The 21,063-nt window shown below is 41.2% G+C and overlaps 1 protein-coding gene across 1 annotated transcript in view; it reads right to left on the bottom strand.

Annotated features, from left to right (window-relative positions):
- The window catches only part of LOC127582154 (G-protein-signaling modulator 1-like), a 182,524-nt gene that overhangs the window by 59,001 nt on the left and 102,460 nt on the right, over positions 1–21,063 (bottom strand). Inside the window, exon 10 of the mRNA XM_052037204.1 lies at positions 3,935–4,061. Within this exon, the coding sequence (XP_051893164.1) occupies positions 3,935–4,061 (127 nt within the window). The remainder of the gene's footprint in view (positions 1–3,934; positions 4,062–21,063) is intronic.

The raw sequence follows: 21,063 nt of genomic DNA, 5'->3' as shown, positions 1-21,063 counted from the left end.
GAGGCAGAGTCAAAGAGGTAGGGAGAGGGAATTCCAGATTTATTTTCACTATGATTGATAAACTTAATGATTTTTGCCAAAAAAAATTCCAATTATATTCCTGACTACTGCCCACTTTCTCAATGCACATACTGGGTAACCTTTACAGACCAGTCTGAAAGACAATGAGAAACACAGCACAAAACCAAAAGGGAACAAAGACAATAATTTGAAGGCTGGAGACAAAAGCGATCAAGGATGGAAAATACCCGAGTCACAAAGTCTCCCTCATAACTGGATTGCTTACAAACCCTTTTTGTGTTTATCATTTAGATGTAATGACATTTTTTTGTTAGCAGGAGAAGAAAAACATTCAGTTCCACAAGGTATGACATATGCAAAGTCATAGAACAGCACTTCCTTGGACTTAAAAGGAGCAAGGTGATGGGAGAATTACAAATCCTAGATTCCATTGTGCTTACACCACAGCCTGGACATCTTACTATGCAAGGGAAAGCCTCAAAACAGAAAGGAAATTTGCTACTCACTCAAACTTACAAGTGCCATGCAACCTGCAATAAAATGCTGGTTAATTTCAATCCTTACTTTAAACAAGGCTCCACCTCCACAGGATTATCTGATCTCTTACAGCTCAAGTTCTGTCAGTATCAGTGTGACAAGTCTACAGCCTCAATGAGAAGGGATTTAGATACTTAACTCTCATGCTATGCACATTATCCTTCTAGGTTGGACAGAAAATCTGCAGACTTCCCCATGGATGCCAACAATATTCCTTCTTTGTTGATGTTGACAACAACATTGTCAAACGGGAAAAAGCTCTTTCCCTCTGTTTTCCCATTGGTCCCGTAGGTGACAAGTGCCATTCTCAATGCACTTGACATGATGACTTTCATACAGTCAGTTATCTCTGAATACCATCAAAAAAATTCACAGAAACTTCAATGTGGAAATAAAGGCCATTATGAAAACCTTGTGGATACACAATAATCAAACAATCCAGTCTGAAGGTACTGCAGCAAATATAATCTTCAGCTAAACTTATAACAAACTAAACAGGGCAACTAGTAAAATTCTCGCAACATCTGCCCTGGAGTGCAGATTTAATCATTGTACAACATCTTTTGGAGAACACTGTCCTTCCACACCCACATCCCTCTGTTTGTTGTTAGTTGTATGTTTTCAAAAACAAGCGAAGTAATCAGAAAATCAGCCAAATGTAACTTTACAAGTTCCTTTAGCAGCCGAATTCAAAAGTGTTCAGAACAACTCAGGTGAATGGACCTTAGCTGGCAAAGAGGGTTCCTAGCCCTGTACAGAACATGGACCATACGATTCATTGTGTGCCTTGCCAGTCCTGATGCTCATGTCTCAATTCCTTCCACCACCATCACCCTTCCCATCCCCACTTAAATCAGTAAATCAAACTGTCCCATTTCTCATTTTATTTTGCTTGATTTGCTTCAGAGCATTTAGGGGCTCAGGACTTCACAGTAAATGAAAATTTTGAGGTGCATTCACTAATATAAAATGGGAAGCATGGCAGCCAATTTGCACACAGCAAGCTGCCACAAAACAGCAATGGAACTATAGCAAATCTGTTTGTTTCAGTCATATTGAATGAGCCATAAATATTTAATGGGACAACAGGGAGAAACACCTCAGCTTTTTTTTTCAGAATTAGGTTCACGAAGTAATACAGCACAGAAACAGGCCCTTCAGCCCAACTCACCCACCCTGACCAAGATGCCTACTTGAGCTAGTCCTATATGCCTGGGTTTGGCCCAAATCCCTCTAAAGCTTTCCTATCCATGTACCTGTCTAAATATCTTTTAAACATTGCAATTGTACCCACGTCTACCACTTCCTCTGACAGCTCTTTCCTTATACCCACCACCCTCTGTGAGAGAAGGTTGCCCCTTGGGTTCCTCTCTAACCTTAAACCGATGCCCTCTAGTTTTAGACTCCCCTACCCTGGGAAAAAAAGACTGTGACCTTTCACCTTATCTATAGCCCTCGGCCTCCTACACTCCAGGGAAAACAGCCCCAGCCTATCCATTCTCTCCTGTGCAGTCCTTCCAACATCCTTGTCCTCTGGGATCTTTCAGATCCACTTCAAATGGTAGACCGGGCCATGGTTCATAGCTTCATCCAAAATACAGCACTTCTGCCAATTGGCCAACTCAGTACAGTAATGGAAGAATTATCTGCCTCCCGGTGCTTAAGTTCCTGGGGAGTGACTTGAACCTATTATCCTCCAACTCAGAAACTAAACTGTTCCCTGCTGAGCTCCAGATAAACTGTTCAAATTTGTTCCACCCAATCCCCAGGCAGAGTTATTAAAACAGGCTTTGTGTACATTATCTTCAAAATCCTCTGCCTCCAGTTCAGTTCCTGGGTGTGTAATCATAGCTATTTTAGCAGAACATCTGTGGTGGGATACTCACAACAGCATGCTCAGTGATGGTTGAAATGTTTGCAATGTAATGAATAAGATTGAGAGGGGGTATGATAGAGGAACACAAAACCCCAAAGGTTTGATTTTGGGTAAATAGAGAGAAACAGTTCCAATGTTGTAGGAATCAAAGACCACAGGACATGGATTTAAAATGATTGCAAAAGACCAAAGGGTGTAAATCTTTTTAAGAATAAACAGCAAGTAGTTAGGATCTGGAATGCACTGTTTAAAAGTGTGTTAAATGCAGATCCTGTTGTGGTCATCAAAAAGGAATTGGATAAATATTTGAAAGTTAAAAAAAATTTGCAAGGTTGTGGTGAAAGAGCAAGAGGTTGGGATTGTGTGGAGTGCTCTGCAAAGAGCAGGCACAGACCTGATGGGATGAATGTCCCTCTGTGCTGTTTTATTTCCTGTCATTCAAGCATCAATAATGTCAACCAAAACACTTGTGCAGAATCTCAGACTTTGCTCCTAGACTGGGACCTCAACTGCAATGTTTACACTGAATCTTTCGCACTGAAGCAGACCCATTGGCCTGCATGCTCCATACTTGGGTTTATAATTCACACGAGACTCCATCTAAATCTCTTCAATTTACCTTATCAACACATCCACCTGATGAAAGCCCATCAATCTGCAATGATAACTATACCTCCTTCAACAAACACTGCATGACTGTGTGTGTATTTTCATATTCCCTGGTTTATATGTAAAATTTCCTTCTATGCTTCTTTGTTACTTATTTAGTTTCTCCTAAATGCACCCAAGGAGAAGCAGCCCATGTTATTTGTATCCGGGGAAGGGTGATACAAGATTCAAAATCAACATGTGGCAAAAATAGCCCTTAAATTTCATGACATAATCTTCAGTATGTTTATCAGATAATCAATACTCCTGAGTGCTGCCCTGTAGACTGAAAACTAAATGCAGAAAGACTGGCATCATTTGCAACAACTTCAGTGTGGAAGAGACAAGTTGGAATGATTTAAATATGGCTTTAAACATCACTGGAATGGGCAGTAAAAGGACAAGAGATTAATTCACATTTAAAAACCAAAGTAGAACACATATGCAACTCACATTTAATTATAGAGGGAAACAGACTGCTTTGAGATCACCAGCTGACTCAGTCTGGATTTAGCTTATTATGTATTTACTGATCTCTACTTCGCAAAATTCGTACTAGTACATGACAGAAGGAACTGGATAAAAAAATGGAAACATACAAACTCCAGAATTACACCCACAAAGCCAACAGCTTGTGTCAACAAGACACAACTCAAGCATTCAAAAAAGATTTTAAAAACAGGGAAAGATCTTAAAGGCAACATTATGCCGTTTATGGTGCTATTAAGTTACAGAATGTTATTGGCACACACTATGATTCTATTCTGCTTTTGTCCAATTACATGATTTATAAGTAAATGAGTTTCTCCTTAACAATGCATTTGCTCTTTTGAAAAAAAAGGATCCACCTACCTTGTGCTTCATAATCGGTGTGGTAAGGAGTAGACTGTCTATTCTGTTGAGCTGAGCTCATGCCGAGCACCGACTGCAGTTGTGCCACATTCAAACGGGCTGTAAGTTCACCACTTCGATCGCCGATCTGCAAGAAAACATCCCAAGGCTGAAAACTTGCACTGCACAAGAGATCACCTCCGAGGTTATGTTGCCATGTACTTTGGGGATTTGAGGAGGTGGGGCAGGGGAAATGTCTAGAGGTGGTAAGTGTGGGGTGGGGCAGGAGTTCAGGAGTTGAAAGCAAAGGAAAACAGGAAATTTGTGCCTGGTCTGATGCAACAAAAAACAGTCGAAGTTCAGAAGCTGCATTGTACACTGATGTTTAATTGAGTTGTCTTTGCGCATTCCAGACCACCTCCTGTTTATTATTGTTTAATGGCCCATCAATCCTTATTGCTGCATAGCAGATGAGACTTTGCTTCTTCCACATTTTCTGCGCATTACACCTAGACCGAAGCAAAAATTAGTCCTGCTAATGAAATATATTCATATGTTGAAGGAACATTTAAATGTTGATATTATACTGTGTATAATGGAACATTGAAAGACTTGTGCAAATCTTTAAACCACTGTGTTTAAAAGACAAGCTGCTGTTATTGGCATCAGGTTCGGCTTTTGGGAAGTTGTTTGCTTTTGAACATTACTTGGGCACCTGAATGCAAAATTCTGTTTGTTTTAAAAATTAACCCTTACCCTGCTGAACAGCAACAGTAAATGGAAAGGTTTGGAGTTACATAATCCTCATTCAAGCACTAACAGAGAAATGTGAAGAGACACCAATTAGCACAAATGTTCTCTGTTATAAGTATTTTACTCAGATGAGCACTTACAACAGTAAGATATATTCAATATGGTTTCTTTCTCCCATGACAATTTCCCCATGTTTTTACTTATTGCATCCTTTGCTGTTTCGAACCAAAGACATGATCTTGTTTTGGGCATAAACACATTAGATTCCTTGGACTTTAACATTTTGGAACTCCTTACCACAAGAATGTAATACTTCCTAAAGAAAAATATACATCACTAATTTCCAATTTTCCTACTTTAACTTACAATTCTTTTCAAACATGTGGTATCCAAAGAGCTTTGGAACTTTGCTCTGGATTTTTAGCAATGGGAGCTCGCATTTATACAATGCTTTTAAGCATCCCAAGACACTGGACAGACCATCATCAAATAAAACTTGATACTGGGCATCAGGAGAAAGTTACATGAAAAAGGTAGGTATTATAAAGGAACTAAGAGAAATGCAGATGATCACACATTGTGGGGGGGGGGGGGGGGGGGGGGGTGGGATTGTGTTCCTAAAAAACAGTTCGTATCATGATCTTCCATAACTTGAAGCCACATCATCTGGTCATGCATTAAAAAACTGAGAGTTGAAAAAATATTGTATTTATATTTTTCACATCTCTATGAAAGTGAATTTTAGTCCATACATTAAATTTTTGGATAGTGATTTGTAAATTCTGTAAGGGCAAATTTGTGTTATGCCAAACAGCTGTAAGGTGGGGGTTGTCTATATTGAGAAAGGTCCAAGGAGAAATTTATAGGCAGCTGAAGACACAGCCCCACCTCCACGATTGCATGATGGAAATCAATTGAAAGATTGATGTTTTATGACATGGCAGAGTAAGAAGGAAAAGACAAACAACAGTCCACAATATTGAATCTTCCGCCACCTTTACCTCTGTGCCTTTTTCTTGGACCCCAGACTCTGGACCATTACTCCAATCTCCAGAATTCCTGATCCAACTGCACCCCTTCCCATGGATGCTTACCCTCTCTGGATTTATTTACTGCTAACTGTTAACACATACTGACTTGGCTTAATATTTCCACTCCCATTACATAATCTAACCAACCCCATAACACTGAACTTGCAGCACTCGACGAGGGATCAACACCAAGCTCATCAACAAACCTGCTGACAAAGATGATGCTATTGCAGTTTGGCAAACTGAGCCCTACCTCAGAGAGATGAAAGATCAGCTCTCAGACGCCACCTCATACCTTCCATTGGACCATGACCCCACCAATGAACAACAAGTTAGTGATCAACTTCCTCAGGAGATCTTCACTCCAGAGCGACAAACCTCAGACTGCAACCCCACTTCACCCTCCTCTCCAACAACCACAAGTAAGTCTGTTCTGTTGGACCTATTCTTCCAACTTGTTTTTGTCCTACAGAATGCACATCTTCCCATCTTGATTCTATTCTTTCTCCTCACACATCCTTATCACCTGTGATGCCCCCCACCATGTTTTCCACTTCCCAAGTGACAAGCAGCTCATTTTCACCATGGGCAACCAATCTCTCTATATCTCCACTGCATACCAAGATGGCTTGAGAGCCCCTCAGTTCTCCTTCGCACAGAAGCTCAACCACCTCCCCCCACCACAAACCGCCTTATTTCCCTGCCTGAACATGATCTTCCTTTGAACTTCTCTTATAGAATCACAGTCATACAGCACTGAAACAGGACTTCCAGCCTAATGAGTCTCTACTGACCATTGGGCACTGGTTTTAATTCCACTCACTTTCTCTCTGTCAAAGGTACAGCCAGGGGAACTTGCATGGGTCCAAGCGCCACCTGTCTTGTGGATTATGTGGTACAGTCCCTGTTTCAGTCAGATTCAAGCTCTCTCCTTCACCTGTTTTTCTGCTACATTAACATCTATATTGGCGCTGCTTCCTTTACTTGTGCAGGACTTGAAAATTTTATTACCTTTGCTGCTAATTTCCATCCTGCTCTCTTTCTCATGGTCCATAACTGATTCTTTCTGTTCCTTTCTTGATTTTTCTGTCTGCATCTCAGAGGTTTGGAAAACAATCAACATCCATTATAAGCACACAGATGCCTGCACCATCTTGACTATGTTGCCTCTGCTCTATTGGCTGCACTTGTTCTCACCTCCTCTCCTTCCACCCTATGATAGGGTTCTCCTTGTCCTCACCTTCTACCCCACCACAACAGCATCCTTCATAATTTCCACCACCATATACACCTTCCCCTCACCTTTCAGTATTCTGAAGGGACCATTCCTTACACAACTCAATGTTTCATTATTCCAACAACATCCATTCCCCTTTCCATGGCACCTTTGCACACAAGTGCAGGAGTTGCAATACCTACCCTTTTACTTCTTGCCCCAGCTCACTATTCAGGGATCCCAGTAGTCTTTCTAGGTAAGGCAGCAATCCACTTGTATTTCCTCCAATTTAGTGTATCACATTTGGTACTCCTGATGTTGCCTGCTCTGCACTGGAGTAACTAAGTGCAAATTGGGTTTGCAGCATGTCTCTCTTCAGTCTCGAGTTTCCAGTTGCCTGCCTTTACCGCCCTATCAACCTGGGTAGCCACTTTGAGGGAGCTGTGAACTTGGACCCCAAGGTCGCTCTACTCATCAACACTGTTAAGGGTCCTGCCATTAACAGTGTACAGTCTCTTTACATTTGATCTCCCAAGGTGCAACACTTCACATTTGACCGGGTTGAACTCCATCTGCCATTTCTCCGCCCATATCTGCAACCGACCTATATCTCGCTGTATCCTTTGCCAGTCTTCTACACTATATACAACACCATCGATCTTCGTATCATCTGCAAACTTACTAGCCCACCCATGCATATTTTCATCCAAATCATTTATATACATCACAAACAGCACAGGTCACAGTATGGATCCCTGAGGAACTCCACTAGTCACAGACCTCCAGCTAGAATAAGTCCCTTTGACCATTGTCTTCTACGGGCAAGCTAGTTCTGAATCCAAAATGGCCAATTCACCATGGATCCCGTGCATCTTAATCTTCCAGGTGAGCCTCCCATGAGGGAACTTGTCAAATGCCTTACTAAAATCCATGTAGACAACAACCACAGCTCTACCTTCATCAATCACCCTCGTCACCTCCTCAAAAAACTCAATGAAGTTAGTAAGGCACGACTTGCCCTGCACAAGCCATGTTGACTGTCCCTAATTAGGTTATGGTTTTCCAAATGCTCATAAATTCTATCCCTAAGAATCCTCTTCAGTAACTTCCCTACCACTGATGTGAGACTCACTGGTCTATAGTTACCAGGATTATCCCCGTTTCCCTTCTTGAATAATGGAACAATATTAGCCACTCGCCAGTCCTCCAGGACCTCGCCTGTGGCTAGAGAGGACACAAAGATATTGGTCAAGGCCCCAGCAATCTCATCTCTTGCCTCTCTCAATAACCTGGGTATATCCCATCAGGCCCTGGGGACATGCACCTTAATGCTCTTTAAGAAACCCAACACTACCTCCTCCTTTATCTCGAAATGCCCTAGCACAGTAGCACACTCCACACTGGTCTTCCTATCCTTCACGTCCTTCTCCCTGGTAAATACTGATGCAAAGTATTCATTAAGGACCTCACCCACATCCTCTGCTTCCAAGCACAGGTTCCCTTCTTTATCCTTGGGTGGTCCCATCCTCTCCCTAGTTATCTTCTTGCTCTTGATGTATGTATAGAATGCCTTGGGATTCTCTTTAATCCTATTTGCCAAGGACTTCTCATGGCTCCTCCTGGCTTTCCTAATTCCCTTCCTGTTCCTTTCTGGCTTCTTTATAATCCTCAAGTGCTCTGTTTGATCCTAGCTTCCTAAGCTTTACATACTTTTCCTTGACTAAATTCACCACCTCTCTCAACATCCAAGGTTCTCTTACCCTGCCATCCTTGTCCTTCCTTCTTACTGGAACATACCTGTCCTGTACTCTGTGCAGTTGGTCTTTAAACACCCTCCACATGTCAGATGTGGACTTGCCCAAAAACAGCTGTTCCCAATTAATTCTCCCTAATTCCTGCCTAATGTTCTCGTAATTTGCCCAGCTCCAATTTAATACTCTCCCACAGGATCCATACTTATCTTTATCTATCTTGAAACTTAAGGAGTTGTGGTCACTGTTCCCTAACTGTTCTCTCACTGAAGGGTCGGTCACGTGACTAGACTCGGTACCCACCACCATGTCCATTATGGCCCCTATCTACATATTGACTTAAGAAACCCTTCTGGATGCACCTGACGAATTCTGCCCCATCTAAACCTCTTGCACTAAGGAGGTCCCAGTTTATATTAGGGAAACTGAAGTGCCCCACGACAACGCTATTGTTTTACACCTTTCCCTAATCTGCCTGCATATCTGTTCCTCAATGTCCCGGTGGCTATTGGGGGGGGGGGGGGGGGGTGGTCTGTGGTATAATCCCATCAGAGTGATTGCACCTTTCTTATTTTTGAGTTCTACCCATATAGACTCAGTGACCGAGCCCTCCATTATGTCCTCTCTGAGTGCAGCTGTGATATTGTCCCTGATTAGTAGTGCAATTCCCCCCCTCCTTTTACTTCCCTCTCTATCTTTTCTAAAACATCGAAACCCTGGAACATTAAGCACCCATTCCTGTCCCTCTCTCAACCAAGTCTCTGTTATGCCACAACATCATAGTTCCATGTACTGATCCATGCTCTAAGTTCATCACCCTAACCCATAATACTCCTAGCATTCAAATACACACACTTCAAACTGTCCATTCCATCGTGTCCATTACTTTGCTCCTGCCTGTTTTTACTGGCCCTGACATCTACCTTCCTCTCAATCCCTCCATTTCTGAACGGTGCTCTGGTTCCCATCCCGAGCAGCACTAGTGAATCTCCCAGCCAGGATATTGGTTCCCCTCCAGTTGAGGTGCAACCCGTCCTTCTTGTACAGGTCACCCCTGCCCCAGAAGTGGTTCCAATGATCCAAAAACCTGAAACCCTGCCTCCTGCACCAGTTCTTCAGCCACGCACTCATCTGTTCTATTATCCTATTCCTGCCCTGACTAGCATGTGGCACTGGGAGTAATCCAGAGGTTACTAGTTTGCAGGTCCTGCTCTTCAGCCTCTTTCCTAACTCCCTATACTCACTGCACAGGATCTCTTCCCTCTTTCTACCTATGTCATTGCTCCCAATGTGCACCATGACCTCTGGCTGCTCACCCTCTCCCTTCAGAATATTCTGCTGCTGCTCTGAGACATCCTTGACCCTAGCACCTGGGAGGCAGCGTACCATCCTGGTGTCTCTTTCGCGACCTTTCTTTCTTTTATACTTATGTGGGTTACGGATTTATACAAGAAACAGTTGGCCGTTTGACCTCTTGTGCTAGCTCTGCCATTTGATAATATCATGGCTGATTTTTTTTTCCACCTTAGAACCACTCAAGCTGGGAAAGTTCTTTATTTCGAAGATGACATGATCGAGCCAAATGTGTGGTTTACGCTTTGCTGAAAGTGTGGGATGTGCAATTCATGTCTGTTGACTTGTTGGTGCCAAATCATGAAACAAGACAGCCAAGAAAGTCTGCTGATAGGATATAGATAGGACAAATGGCCAAGGTGGTAAACAAGCTCGCATCTGGAATTTATGGGAAAATTCCAAATTAACTCTCATCTCGTCACAACTTGTGTGATCCATGAACTGTAAATATATTCAGTTCTCATAACAAGCTGTGGAGATATTTGGGATTGGCCAAGGCTATACTTCTACTGAGGAAAAACATGTTAAATGCATTTATTTTTGTGTCATGTTTGCTGGTCACAGATACTGCTTATGCCTGAAAGAGTCAAACACAATCAAGGTTGACATAGCAACCAGTTTTAGTTTGTCAAATTTGGACTGTTTTGCATCATACAAAACCAGATTAATATGGCACACCACCACACTCAGTGGCAGTGATAACACTTTAATACAAATTATACAGTCTCACAGAAATATTACAGTACAGAAGGAGACCATTTGAGTCTGTAATGATTTGATGCAAGAGCAATCCAGTTGGTCCCAATCTCCCACCTTCTCCCCACAGACCTGAAAATTTCTTTCTTTCCAAGTAGTGACAGATAGAACTTAATGTGAGGCAATTCACTTTGGGTCAGCAATTCTGGGGGGACAGACAGAGTAAATGGCAGGGACCTAAGGAGCACTGATGTACAGAGAGACCCATAGCTCCCTGAAAATGGTGACACAGGTGGGTGGGGTTGTGAAAAAGGCTTTTGGTCTGCTTGCTTTCATAGGCTGAGGCATTGAGTACAAGAGTTGGGATGTCATGTTACAGTTGTACAAAACATTGGTTAGATCGTAGAGTCTGGTCACCATGTTACAGAAGGGTTTGGTAGCAATAGAGAGTGCAGAAGAGATTTATGGGGATTTGCCTGGAATGGAGGGCTATAATTACAAGGGATTGAACAGGCTGTGTTTATTCTCACTAGAACATAGAAGGATGAGGGGTGACCTTACAGAGGTTTACAAAATTATGAGGGGCATAGACAGGGTAGATGGTCAGAATCTTTCTCTCAGGGCAGGGGAGTCTAAAACTGGAGGGCACAGGTTCAAGATGAGAGAAGAAACATTTACAGGAGATCTGAGTGGTAAGTTTTTCACAGAGAGGGTAGGGAACATTTGGACTGAGCTACCAGAGGAGAAAGATACTATTGCAATATTTCAAAAGGTATTTGGACAGGTACTTGGATAGGAAAGGAGTAGAGGGATACAGGCAAATGGGATTAGCACAGACAGGCTTCATGGCCAGCATGGACAAGGTCATCAAGCACTCTTGAATGCCACCACCACCACTGGCTGTACATTCCAACCCTAACCACTTGCTGAGTAAAAATCACTAAATATTTCTAATTGGATACCTGTTCAACTTCCTGTTCCAAGGCAACGACCTCATACACATACTTAAATCCCTCTTCCCTGGAATCATTCCAGCAAATCCCTTTTGCACTTTCTCTAAGGTCGTCACTTTTCTCCTTAGCTGAGATGCTCAGAAATGGGCACAATACTCCAGACGTGGCTGAGGCAATGATTTATATGTTGATCATGACATCCTTGTTCTTGTACCCTGTCTCCATTTATAAAGCCCAGTGTCCCAAATGTTTTTTTTAAAAATGCTTTCACAACCTGCCCTGCCACTTTCAATGAACTATGCACATACTGTATATCCCCAGCTGTGTTCATTCTACTTTTGCCTGGAAAACTGTATCCTCTTGTTAATTCTGCTTCTCCTCATTCTTCCAACCCAAAGGGAACACTTCTTTCTTCATCAAATTTCATCTGCCACATGTTCAACCAAGTGTCTCTCCATCTTCTTGCAGTCTATTACTAGCTCCTTCATAATTTACTCAACTTAAAAGTTTTGTGTCATCTGAAAATTTGGAAATTGTATCCTGTATGCCCAAGGGGGGCAAGTCATTGATACACGTTAAAAGCAGTGGTCTTTAGGGCAGCCCTTCAGCAAACTTGTTGTACATTTCCCTGCAGTCTGAAAAACAAAATTTCACCACTGGAGACACAAGAGACTGCAGATGCTGGAATCTGGAGCAAAAAAATGAGCTGCTGTTGGAACTCAGCCAGTCAGGCAGCATCTGTGGAGGGAAATGGATAGTTGACATTTCAGGTCAAGACCTTTCATCTGGAATGATTTTTGCTCCAAAATTTCACTACTCCTAGTTTCCTATCACTTAGACAATTTCCTATCCATCCTATTACAGCCTTTTATTCCACGGTCTTCAGTTTTGATAAAAAGCTAATTATGTCATTTATTAAGCGCCTTTTGAAAGTTTATAAACTTCACATCAACCCTGTTATTTCAATTAAAATTAAACATTAGTTAAACACAATTTACCTTGAACAAATCCACACTGGTTTTCCCTAATCAATCCACATATATCCAAGTGATTATTAATTGTGTCCTTAATTAGAGTTTCTTTCCCCAGCACCCAAGCTAAATTGACTGGCTTGTAGTTGTTGAGGTTACCACTATATTATTTTTGAACAGGGATGCAACATTTGGAATCCTCCACTCGTAAACCTCAGGCAACACAGGGAATCAACGTAAATGGAGAATATGCAGGAAAATGGAGCTGAGGTAGATGATCAGCTTTATTCTTGACGAATACAGAACCAGGCTACAAGGACCAATCAGCCTACATCTGCTTCTAATTCTTATCTAATCTCTGTTCCTATATATGTTTGGAAGATTACGGTCAGGGCCTCTGGAATTCTTTCCCCTCAGCAAAGTAGGCTGGAAATCATCTGTTCCAGGTGACTAATCCACTTGAAATACAGCTAGCCTTCCTCAATTCTTAGCCCATCCAGTATTTCAACTGCACCCTCCGTTGCTGAGACTCCAGCAGTAGATTCTTCCTTCCTTAATAAAGATTTAAGTACTTGTTTACTAACTCAACCATTTTCTCTGCCTTGACCCAATGTCCCAACATGTCACTAGGAACCTTGCAGAGGCAGAGCAAATGGTCTTCAAACCTGTCTATTTTATCAAACTCAAATAAGTGGCATAATGGAAAAAGGACAAATATATTGCACCTAGGCATTGATTTAATCAAATAATGGATTAAGAAAAGAGCATTTCTGAGCACTACAAATGCTTAGAACTAAGTATTTTATACCACAAAATAAAAATTCTTCAAGGTGGATTCATCAGGCCTAAGTACACAGCCAAATGCTTCATACAATTCACTGCTCTCCTGAGATTGCACTCAAGCTGTGTATTACAGTCATAACCAAATCTCATTACTTAATAATGACTTGTTTTGCTTTTGTTTTTCTTTGTTCATTAGCAGTACAAAGTCTGGAAATGTTAGAGAGCTGAGAAAAGGGCTGGAGGGAGAAGATGACAAGGGCAATGGGAAGTTGAAATTTTACTGTGTGATCCTGCTAGCAGAAGGTCGCAACGATGACAGAAATGATACACGTTTTATTTTAGTTTCAGCATCTTTCCCATCAATTCAGAATAGGTGAGAAACATGACTATTAGTGATGCTCAGAATTCACCATCCCTCTCCCATTAAAAAAAATAACAGTGATACAAACATAATGTCACTTATTAATCAGCATGATGCTTTCCTCTCATCAACTCCTCTCTTCAACAAACACCATAAGCAGGACATTTATTTAACAAAGCCAGAGCAGAACAAGCTGTAAGTTAATGTGAACTTGCTAATTCCACTTGACCAGCTGGCCCTCTTCATTCAATAAGAACGTGTACAAGTGACCCATTGAACTACATTACAAAACCAAGAGTTACAGACATTTATTCAAAAGCCAGACTTGCCACCTGAAAGAACACACATTTGGGAATTTCTCCCCCACATTGTTAAGGTGTTTTTAATCCTATACTTTGCTCTTCAGATGTTACATCACATGCTGAGTATTATGTATCCATTTGATGTTGAAGAGGAAAATACGGGATAATTCCCTTGGCCTGTGGGTGTTATAGACATCCTCTGCAATTTTAGCATCTCCCTTCTCTGTAAACCATTAATGGATGTCAATTAATATTCCAATAAATTATCTGCAAACATGGTGCAATCACACCCGTCTAGTGAATTGACTGTCACAACGGGTGATTTTAACCCAAGGCTGGTCAGTATGCATTCACTTGTGCACATCAGAACTAAATATCTAAAGTGGATATGCAGGCTGGCTCTCTGGGTGATCTGAATTTTAATGCAGCTTAAAATAAGTTTGTCCAGCAAAGATCCTGAGGAGAAAGCATTTAAAACTATAATTTAGTGTCTACACTCTGCTGCTATTTCTGAACAACTTTAGCTTTTCCATAGAGTCGCACAGCATGGAAACAGGCCCTTTGGCTCGACTTGTTCATGCTGACCAAGATGCCCATCTACACTAATTCCATTTTCCTACATTTGGCCCACATCCATCTATTCCCTTCCTATCCATGTACCTATACAAATTATTTTTAAATACCGTGATTGTACCTGCCTCTACCACCTTCTCTGGCAGTTTGTTCCATATACTCACCACCCTCTGTATGAAAAACTTGCCCCTTACATCTACTTTAAATATCCCCCCTCTCACTTTAAACCCAAGTCCTTTAGTTTTACACTATCCTACCCTTGAAAAAAGACTGAATATCTATCCTACCTATGCCCCTCAATTTTTTTAAACCTCGAAAGTGACTCGTCAGTCTCCTGCGCTCCAGTGAGAACAATCCCAACCTATCCAATCTCTCCTTGTAACTAAAGCCCTCCCATTCCAGGCAACATCATGGTGATTCTCTTCTGCATCCTTTCTATAGTGTGGTAAAAAGGAACTGCACACAATGTTCCAAATGTGGCCCAACCAATGTCTTGTACAGCTGCAACATGATGCACCAGCTCTTATACACAATAAGGTAAGCAAGCTAAACACCCTCTTCACTACTCTATCCACCTGTGTTGCCATTTTCAGGGAGCTATGAATTTGCATCCCGAGGTCCCTTTGTACATCAATGCTCCTAAAATCCTTGCTATTTACTGTGTAAATATTAGAGGACTCAAAAATGCATTACGTTGGACTTGTCCAGATTAAATTTCATCAGCCATTGCTCTGCCCAACTTTCCAGCTGATCCATGTCCCTCTTTATCTTTAAGCAAACATCCTCGCAATCTACAATTGCACCAATCTTTGCATCATCAGCAACATTACTTATCAGACCAAAAACATAATCATCCAAGTCATTTATATACATGTCCCAACACTGATCACTGTTGTACACCACTGGTTACAGACTTCCAGTCAGAAAAGCAACTCTCCACACCACTACCTTCTGTCTCCCATCACAAAGCCAATTTTGGACCCAGTTTGCCAAGGTATCTTGAATCCCAGGTGCCCTAACTTTCTGGACTGACTTTCCTCAAAGTTTATGGCACAATCACAGTCACTCAGTTGAATTACAATTCACAAATCTCTCTCAAACATTCACTTTTATACATTTTAATTGCTCTGCGCGAGATGCTTGATTGCTTATTAAACTCTTCAAGCTGTTTCTCAGGGCTAATGCCAATTAATTCTTACATCAGTTAAAAGAACTTGGGTTTAACTGGACTGAATGTACTTGAGTTCATCTAGATCCTTATCAAGCCTCTCAAATATTTCAAAGCATTCTTGGGGAAAAAAAACTTGCATTTATACAGCAGTTCTCACAGATTGTGGAGAGATAGTGCACAAGAGAGTGAGACACTTGGAGGTGTCCTCTGATCTTCAAATAGTGCCACAGGGTTTTCTTCAACTACGTGAGTGCACGTATGAAAGTCAGGACCTCCTTGATACTGCAAGTGATGTTTCAACCCTCAAAGGATTCAGAAATTATTTAGGTTTTCCAAACCCAAATCCAATAACCACATTATCAAACATCACTTGGGACGGTTTTATTTGACATCTTGCAGATGTTATGAAAAATGATGTTAATTTGGTTTAAAATTAATACCATAAATGAAACTGATTTCCTCTTGCAATACGATGATCTGCACAATTATGTATAATGATCTTCTGCTGCAAGATGTGGCAAGGATACCCTGACGCCTGAATAACCCAGACTTCGCTTTTCATAAGAGTAATTCTTGTTGATTGCATCAGTCACTGTTCAAAAAATATTGGCTTAAACAACCAGGCTGCACCATTTTCCCCCGTGACAAGCACAATTTTTGGTCAAGTACAACCTTGGAAGCTGTTCTGAAGTTAGAATAGTAGGAAAGAGTTCATGATAAGCTATTTTAGTTCATAGTTAACAAATTCAACTGTTCACGCCAATGAACTATCTTCTTTAGGTTTTGGAAGACATACATCGTAAGGACTTAACTGTGCCATATACCTTTGATGAAATCAAGTATAGCATGATTTTCAATAATGTTTTGGAGGGCACAAAGATAACATCAGAAACTAAAAGCCACTCGTACTGTACAAACCAATTTAAGATGGATATGAATATAATTTGTTTTGTTGTCTGTACAATTCAGTTATCATGCCCGTTGTAATGAACCCCAAAAGGAGGCAACATTTAACCATTAACAGTTTAACACAACAGTGGTCTAATCATAGAATGGATGGCAGGTGAAGAAGTTAATTGTGAGCAGAATACACACTGCCCAATTTGTGATACAGCGAGTTCTGTCGCTTGTAACCGAGGCTCCTCAGGACCTTGTCTACCAGGATTGTAAAATTTCAAAGGAGCATTTCTTGTTTTGATAGGTAAAGTCACAATTGCAATTAACCTGCAGCACACAGCTAAAATAAGCTCCCCATATAGAGGCCAAGTTATTGCTTATAACAATTAGGGCTTCAACATTACATAGAAAGACTTGGCTCTTCAGCAACTGAGTCAGTTTCTAATTAGCCCAATTCTGCATATGTAATTTAGATGTAATTACCATGACTAATTAACACGTTACCGCTAATAGCAGAACAATTATACAACCCACAGGATTTGAGTTTTGAGTTACTAATTTAAACATACAAAAAGCTGATTACGTGGAGAACAAATGCTGCTTCATTCTCTCTAATGCTTACATTTTTCAATGCGACTATGATTCTTCCATTGTTTACACAGGGCTATTCGGTACCCTCAATGCAGGGATTTGTAGCTCTCGATGACAACCTGAATGCTCTTTCTCTGAGCAATCATGGACCAAGTATTCCCAGGCATCAGTGAAGATGTTGCACTCTTTCAATGAGGCTTTTTGATCACCCTTCAGTCTTTTCCTCTGTCCACTAGGTAACCTCTTACCACGAGAGATCTTGGAATGGAGTGTTTCATTCAGTAGTCTGTTGCAGGGCATGGGAATGACATGTACTGTCCAACGGGGCTGACTGAGTGCAATTAGGGCATTAATGCTTGGGATATTGGCCTAGGAGAGAATGCCAACTTTGATTCGGTTGTCATGACAGTGGACTGGAGGATTCCGTGCAGTGGTGGTCTCTCTCTAGTGCTGAGATGCCTGCTGTTGATAGGCTGTGACTCAGAACCTTACAGAAGTGCTACTTGGTAAACCATAAGCATTGTGTTGGGTTTGAGGTCATGTCCTTCAAACACTCTTTCCCCATTGTGACCAAGAAACTCTGCTGGTGCACCAAAAGCAATGGTGTATTTTATTATCAACATCTGTCTTCATTGAGTGCTGGCTCTCGAGATATGGGAAGTGGTCAGTATTTCCCAGGGTCTCGTTGTGGGCCATTATTGTCAGAAGACAGTGTTGTACAATGGGGACAGGATGGTACAGGACATCTGTTTTTCAGGTTTGAGTGTCAGGTCCCTCCTTTGACATACTTTGGTGAATGAGCCAAAGATGACTTGAAGCTCAGCATCCATATACCTGCATCGTGTTAATGGAGCTTGACTACTAAGACTGGGGTGACCTTGGTGTTGAGTGGAAGCAGCAAAGGTTGAACAGTTTCCCATTTACCCTGCAAATTAACTGCACTCCAGTTGGAAGCTTGTTGGAGGTGTGAAAGACTGAAAGAATGTTGGGGCAATAATATAGCCTTGCTTAACACCAGTCTGGAGATTCACGAGGGCATGCAAACTGCCCCAAGGTTATTTCAGGATGTTTTCAATGTGCACTGATCAAATCCACATCTAATCTGCTTAATAAATTGGACAAGGTCTTTTTTTATTCATTGATTTTTTTGTTTTTCATATACAACATGTAGAACTTTAAATTTATCCATCTCTTTACTGTCTTTATCTAAAACTAATGGTTATACTCTGTTTCCTTATTATTCAGCATGCAGCTGATTTGATTGGCACAATGCAATAACAATTACATGTGACATGTCAATTTAAGATATTTACACACTGGAAAGAAGTAAACCCTCAGAGTTAATCTGCTTAAAGCCTTTTCATCACAATAGGAAAAGAAAATGTTAGTTTCAGTGTGGTATACTTGGCAGTACTTCAACATCCGACATCGTAGGTTCAAGCTCAAATCAGGATCTGAGCACGTAATCTGATGTGACATTGTGGTACAGTAATTAGGGGATGTTGCATTATCAGAGGTGTCATCTGTTGGAAGAGTACTAATGTGCCATCTGCTTATTCTGGTTGATATAAAAGATGGCATGAAACTCTTTGGAGAGAAGCAGGAAGTTTTTAACCATCCTGGCCAACATTAGTCCACCATCCAGAGCCAAAAACAGATTATCTGGTTGTTTCCTTTAACACCATTAATGAGGCCCTATTTTGTGTAAATCAGCCACTGGCATTGTCAACAAAACAATGATTACACACCAACAGTAACTGTGAAATCCTTTGGGATGCCCTATTTAATTGAAAATGCTTTACTTGCACAAGATTTTCATTGGTGCTTCCCATTAAAGCATATTCTCAACCATCCAGCATCCATGGGGAAATGGTGATACCAGCTGCATGAATATACTGGTTGCATGAGAATTGCTCAAAGTCAAATTTTACGGCACATCACACAGTAGTATATGCATAAACCTTTAAATAAATTGCTGAACTATTAGGTCATCTACTTACTCTTTTAATAATAATGTTTTACACTTTGATATTTTAAGGCTAAACACTATTCACATAAAACACAGCAAAAATAAATCAAATGAGTGACTGTACTCACCATCACAATAAGTGCCAAATCTTCAAAGAAAGGACATTGTTACTTATCAGCCTACAACTGCACTGCCCTTATGTATAAACGTAAATTAACTAAAAATTCTTTTACCTAAGTTGTGCACTTGAAATAAAATTAACTGTTTGAACTTAATATACTTAGAATTTTTCACCAGAAGCATGAGATGCTGGATGCATAAATAACAAATAAACAAGACTTTAGTGCTTGTGGAAAATGACCATCCCCATGCAGGTTTGATTTTCAATTTCCCCTTTTTTTTTAACATTAATAGACAACTGACCTCATGTGAATTACCCATTTTCATCAAATGGTAAAAGAAATCTCTCAAGATGAAGAGAGAAGGATTAGACTTGTATAATACTCTCACAACTCAGTGTATTACAAAAGTATTGTTGCAGGCTTGAAGTGCTGCCTTTCGGCTGACGTGTTAAAGCATGGATCTCTCAGCTAGTTGTAACAGATTTCATGGCACTATTTGAAAATAACAAGGGGAGGTTTATCCTGGTGTTTTGGTCAACTTCCATCCCAGCACCTACACCTAAAGCACAAGGTCTGGTCAATTGTATCAATGCTGCACAAAAAGTGGCCAGCTGCATTTCCAAGGTTACATGTTTCAAGTCATTTTTACTGCTTGCAAAGTGCTAAAAGGAATTCTATTAATACAAGTTGCTCATTTTTTTTTAAATGGAGACCTGACAGGATACAAAACAGAATATCCTGATCAGGTTACAGCGCCAATAATGGATCAGCCATTCCAATGTCTCAGTATGGGAGAGAGAGGGAGACAGAGACAGTTAGAGAGAGAGAGAGAGAGAGAGAGAGAGAGACAGAGACAGAGACAGTTAGAGAGAGAGAGAGAGAGAGAGAGAGAGAGAGAGACAGACAGACAGACAACCAGAGAGAGAGAGAGAGAGAAGGGGAGACAGAGACAGTCAGAGAGAGAGAGGGAGAGACAGTCAGAGAGAGAGAGAGAGAAGGGGAGACAGACACAGTCAGAGAGAGAGAGAGAGAGAGAGAGAGAGAGGAGAGAGAAAGAAAGAGATTAAATAGTGAACAATGGTATCCACTGGCAGAAGGGACAGTCATCAGAGGGAATATTTAACCTAGGTGACAAATAAAACAGAGGTGAAATGACCAGAACTTTTCTAAAATGTGAGGAATCTAATGTATGAGGAGCATTTGATGGCTCTGGGCCTGTACTCGCTGGAGTTTAGAAGGATTTGGGGGGCGGGTTGGGGGTGGAATCTCATTGAAACCAAATGAATATTGAAAGGCCTGGACAGGGTGGACATGGAGAGGATGTTTCCAGTAGTGGAGAGTCTAGGACCAGAGGGCACAGCCTCAGAAAAGGACATCCCTTTAGAACAAAGATGAGGAGGAATTTCTTTAGCCCGAGGGTGGTGAATCTGTGGACTTCATTGCTACAGACGGCTGTGGAGGCCAAGTCATTGGGTATATTTAAAGCGGAGGTTGAGAGGTTCTTGCTTAGTAAGGGCATCAAAGGTTATGGGGCGAAGGCAGGAGAATGGGGTTGAGAGGGAAAAATAAATCAGCCATGATCGAATGCCAGAGCAAATAGCCTGATTCTGCTCCTATGTCTTATGGTCTTAAATGCATTATGAGAACCTGGATTATA

The sequence above is a fragment of the Pristis pectinata genome, chromosome 23 (assembly GCF_009764475.1).
Source record: "Pristis pectinata isolate sPriPec2 chromosome 23, sPriPec2.1.pri, whole genome shotgun sequence".
In the NCBI taxonomy this organism is placed as follows: Eukaryota; Metazoa; Chordata; class Chondrichthyes; order Rhinopristiformes; family Pristidae; genus Pristis; species Pristis pectinata.
This window is presented reverse-complemented; position numbering and strand designations above follow the sequence as displayed.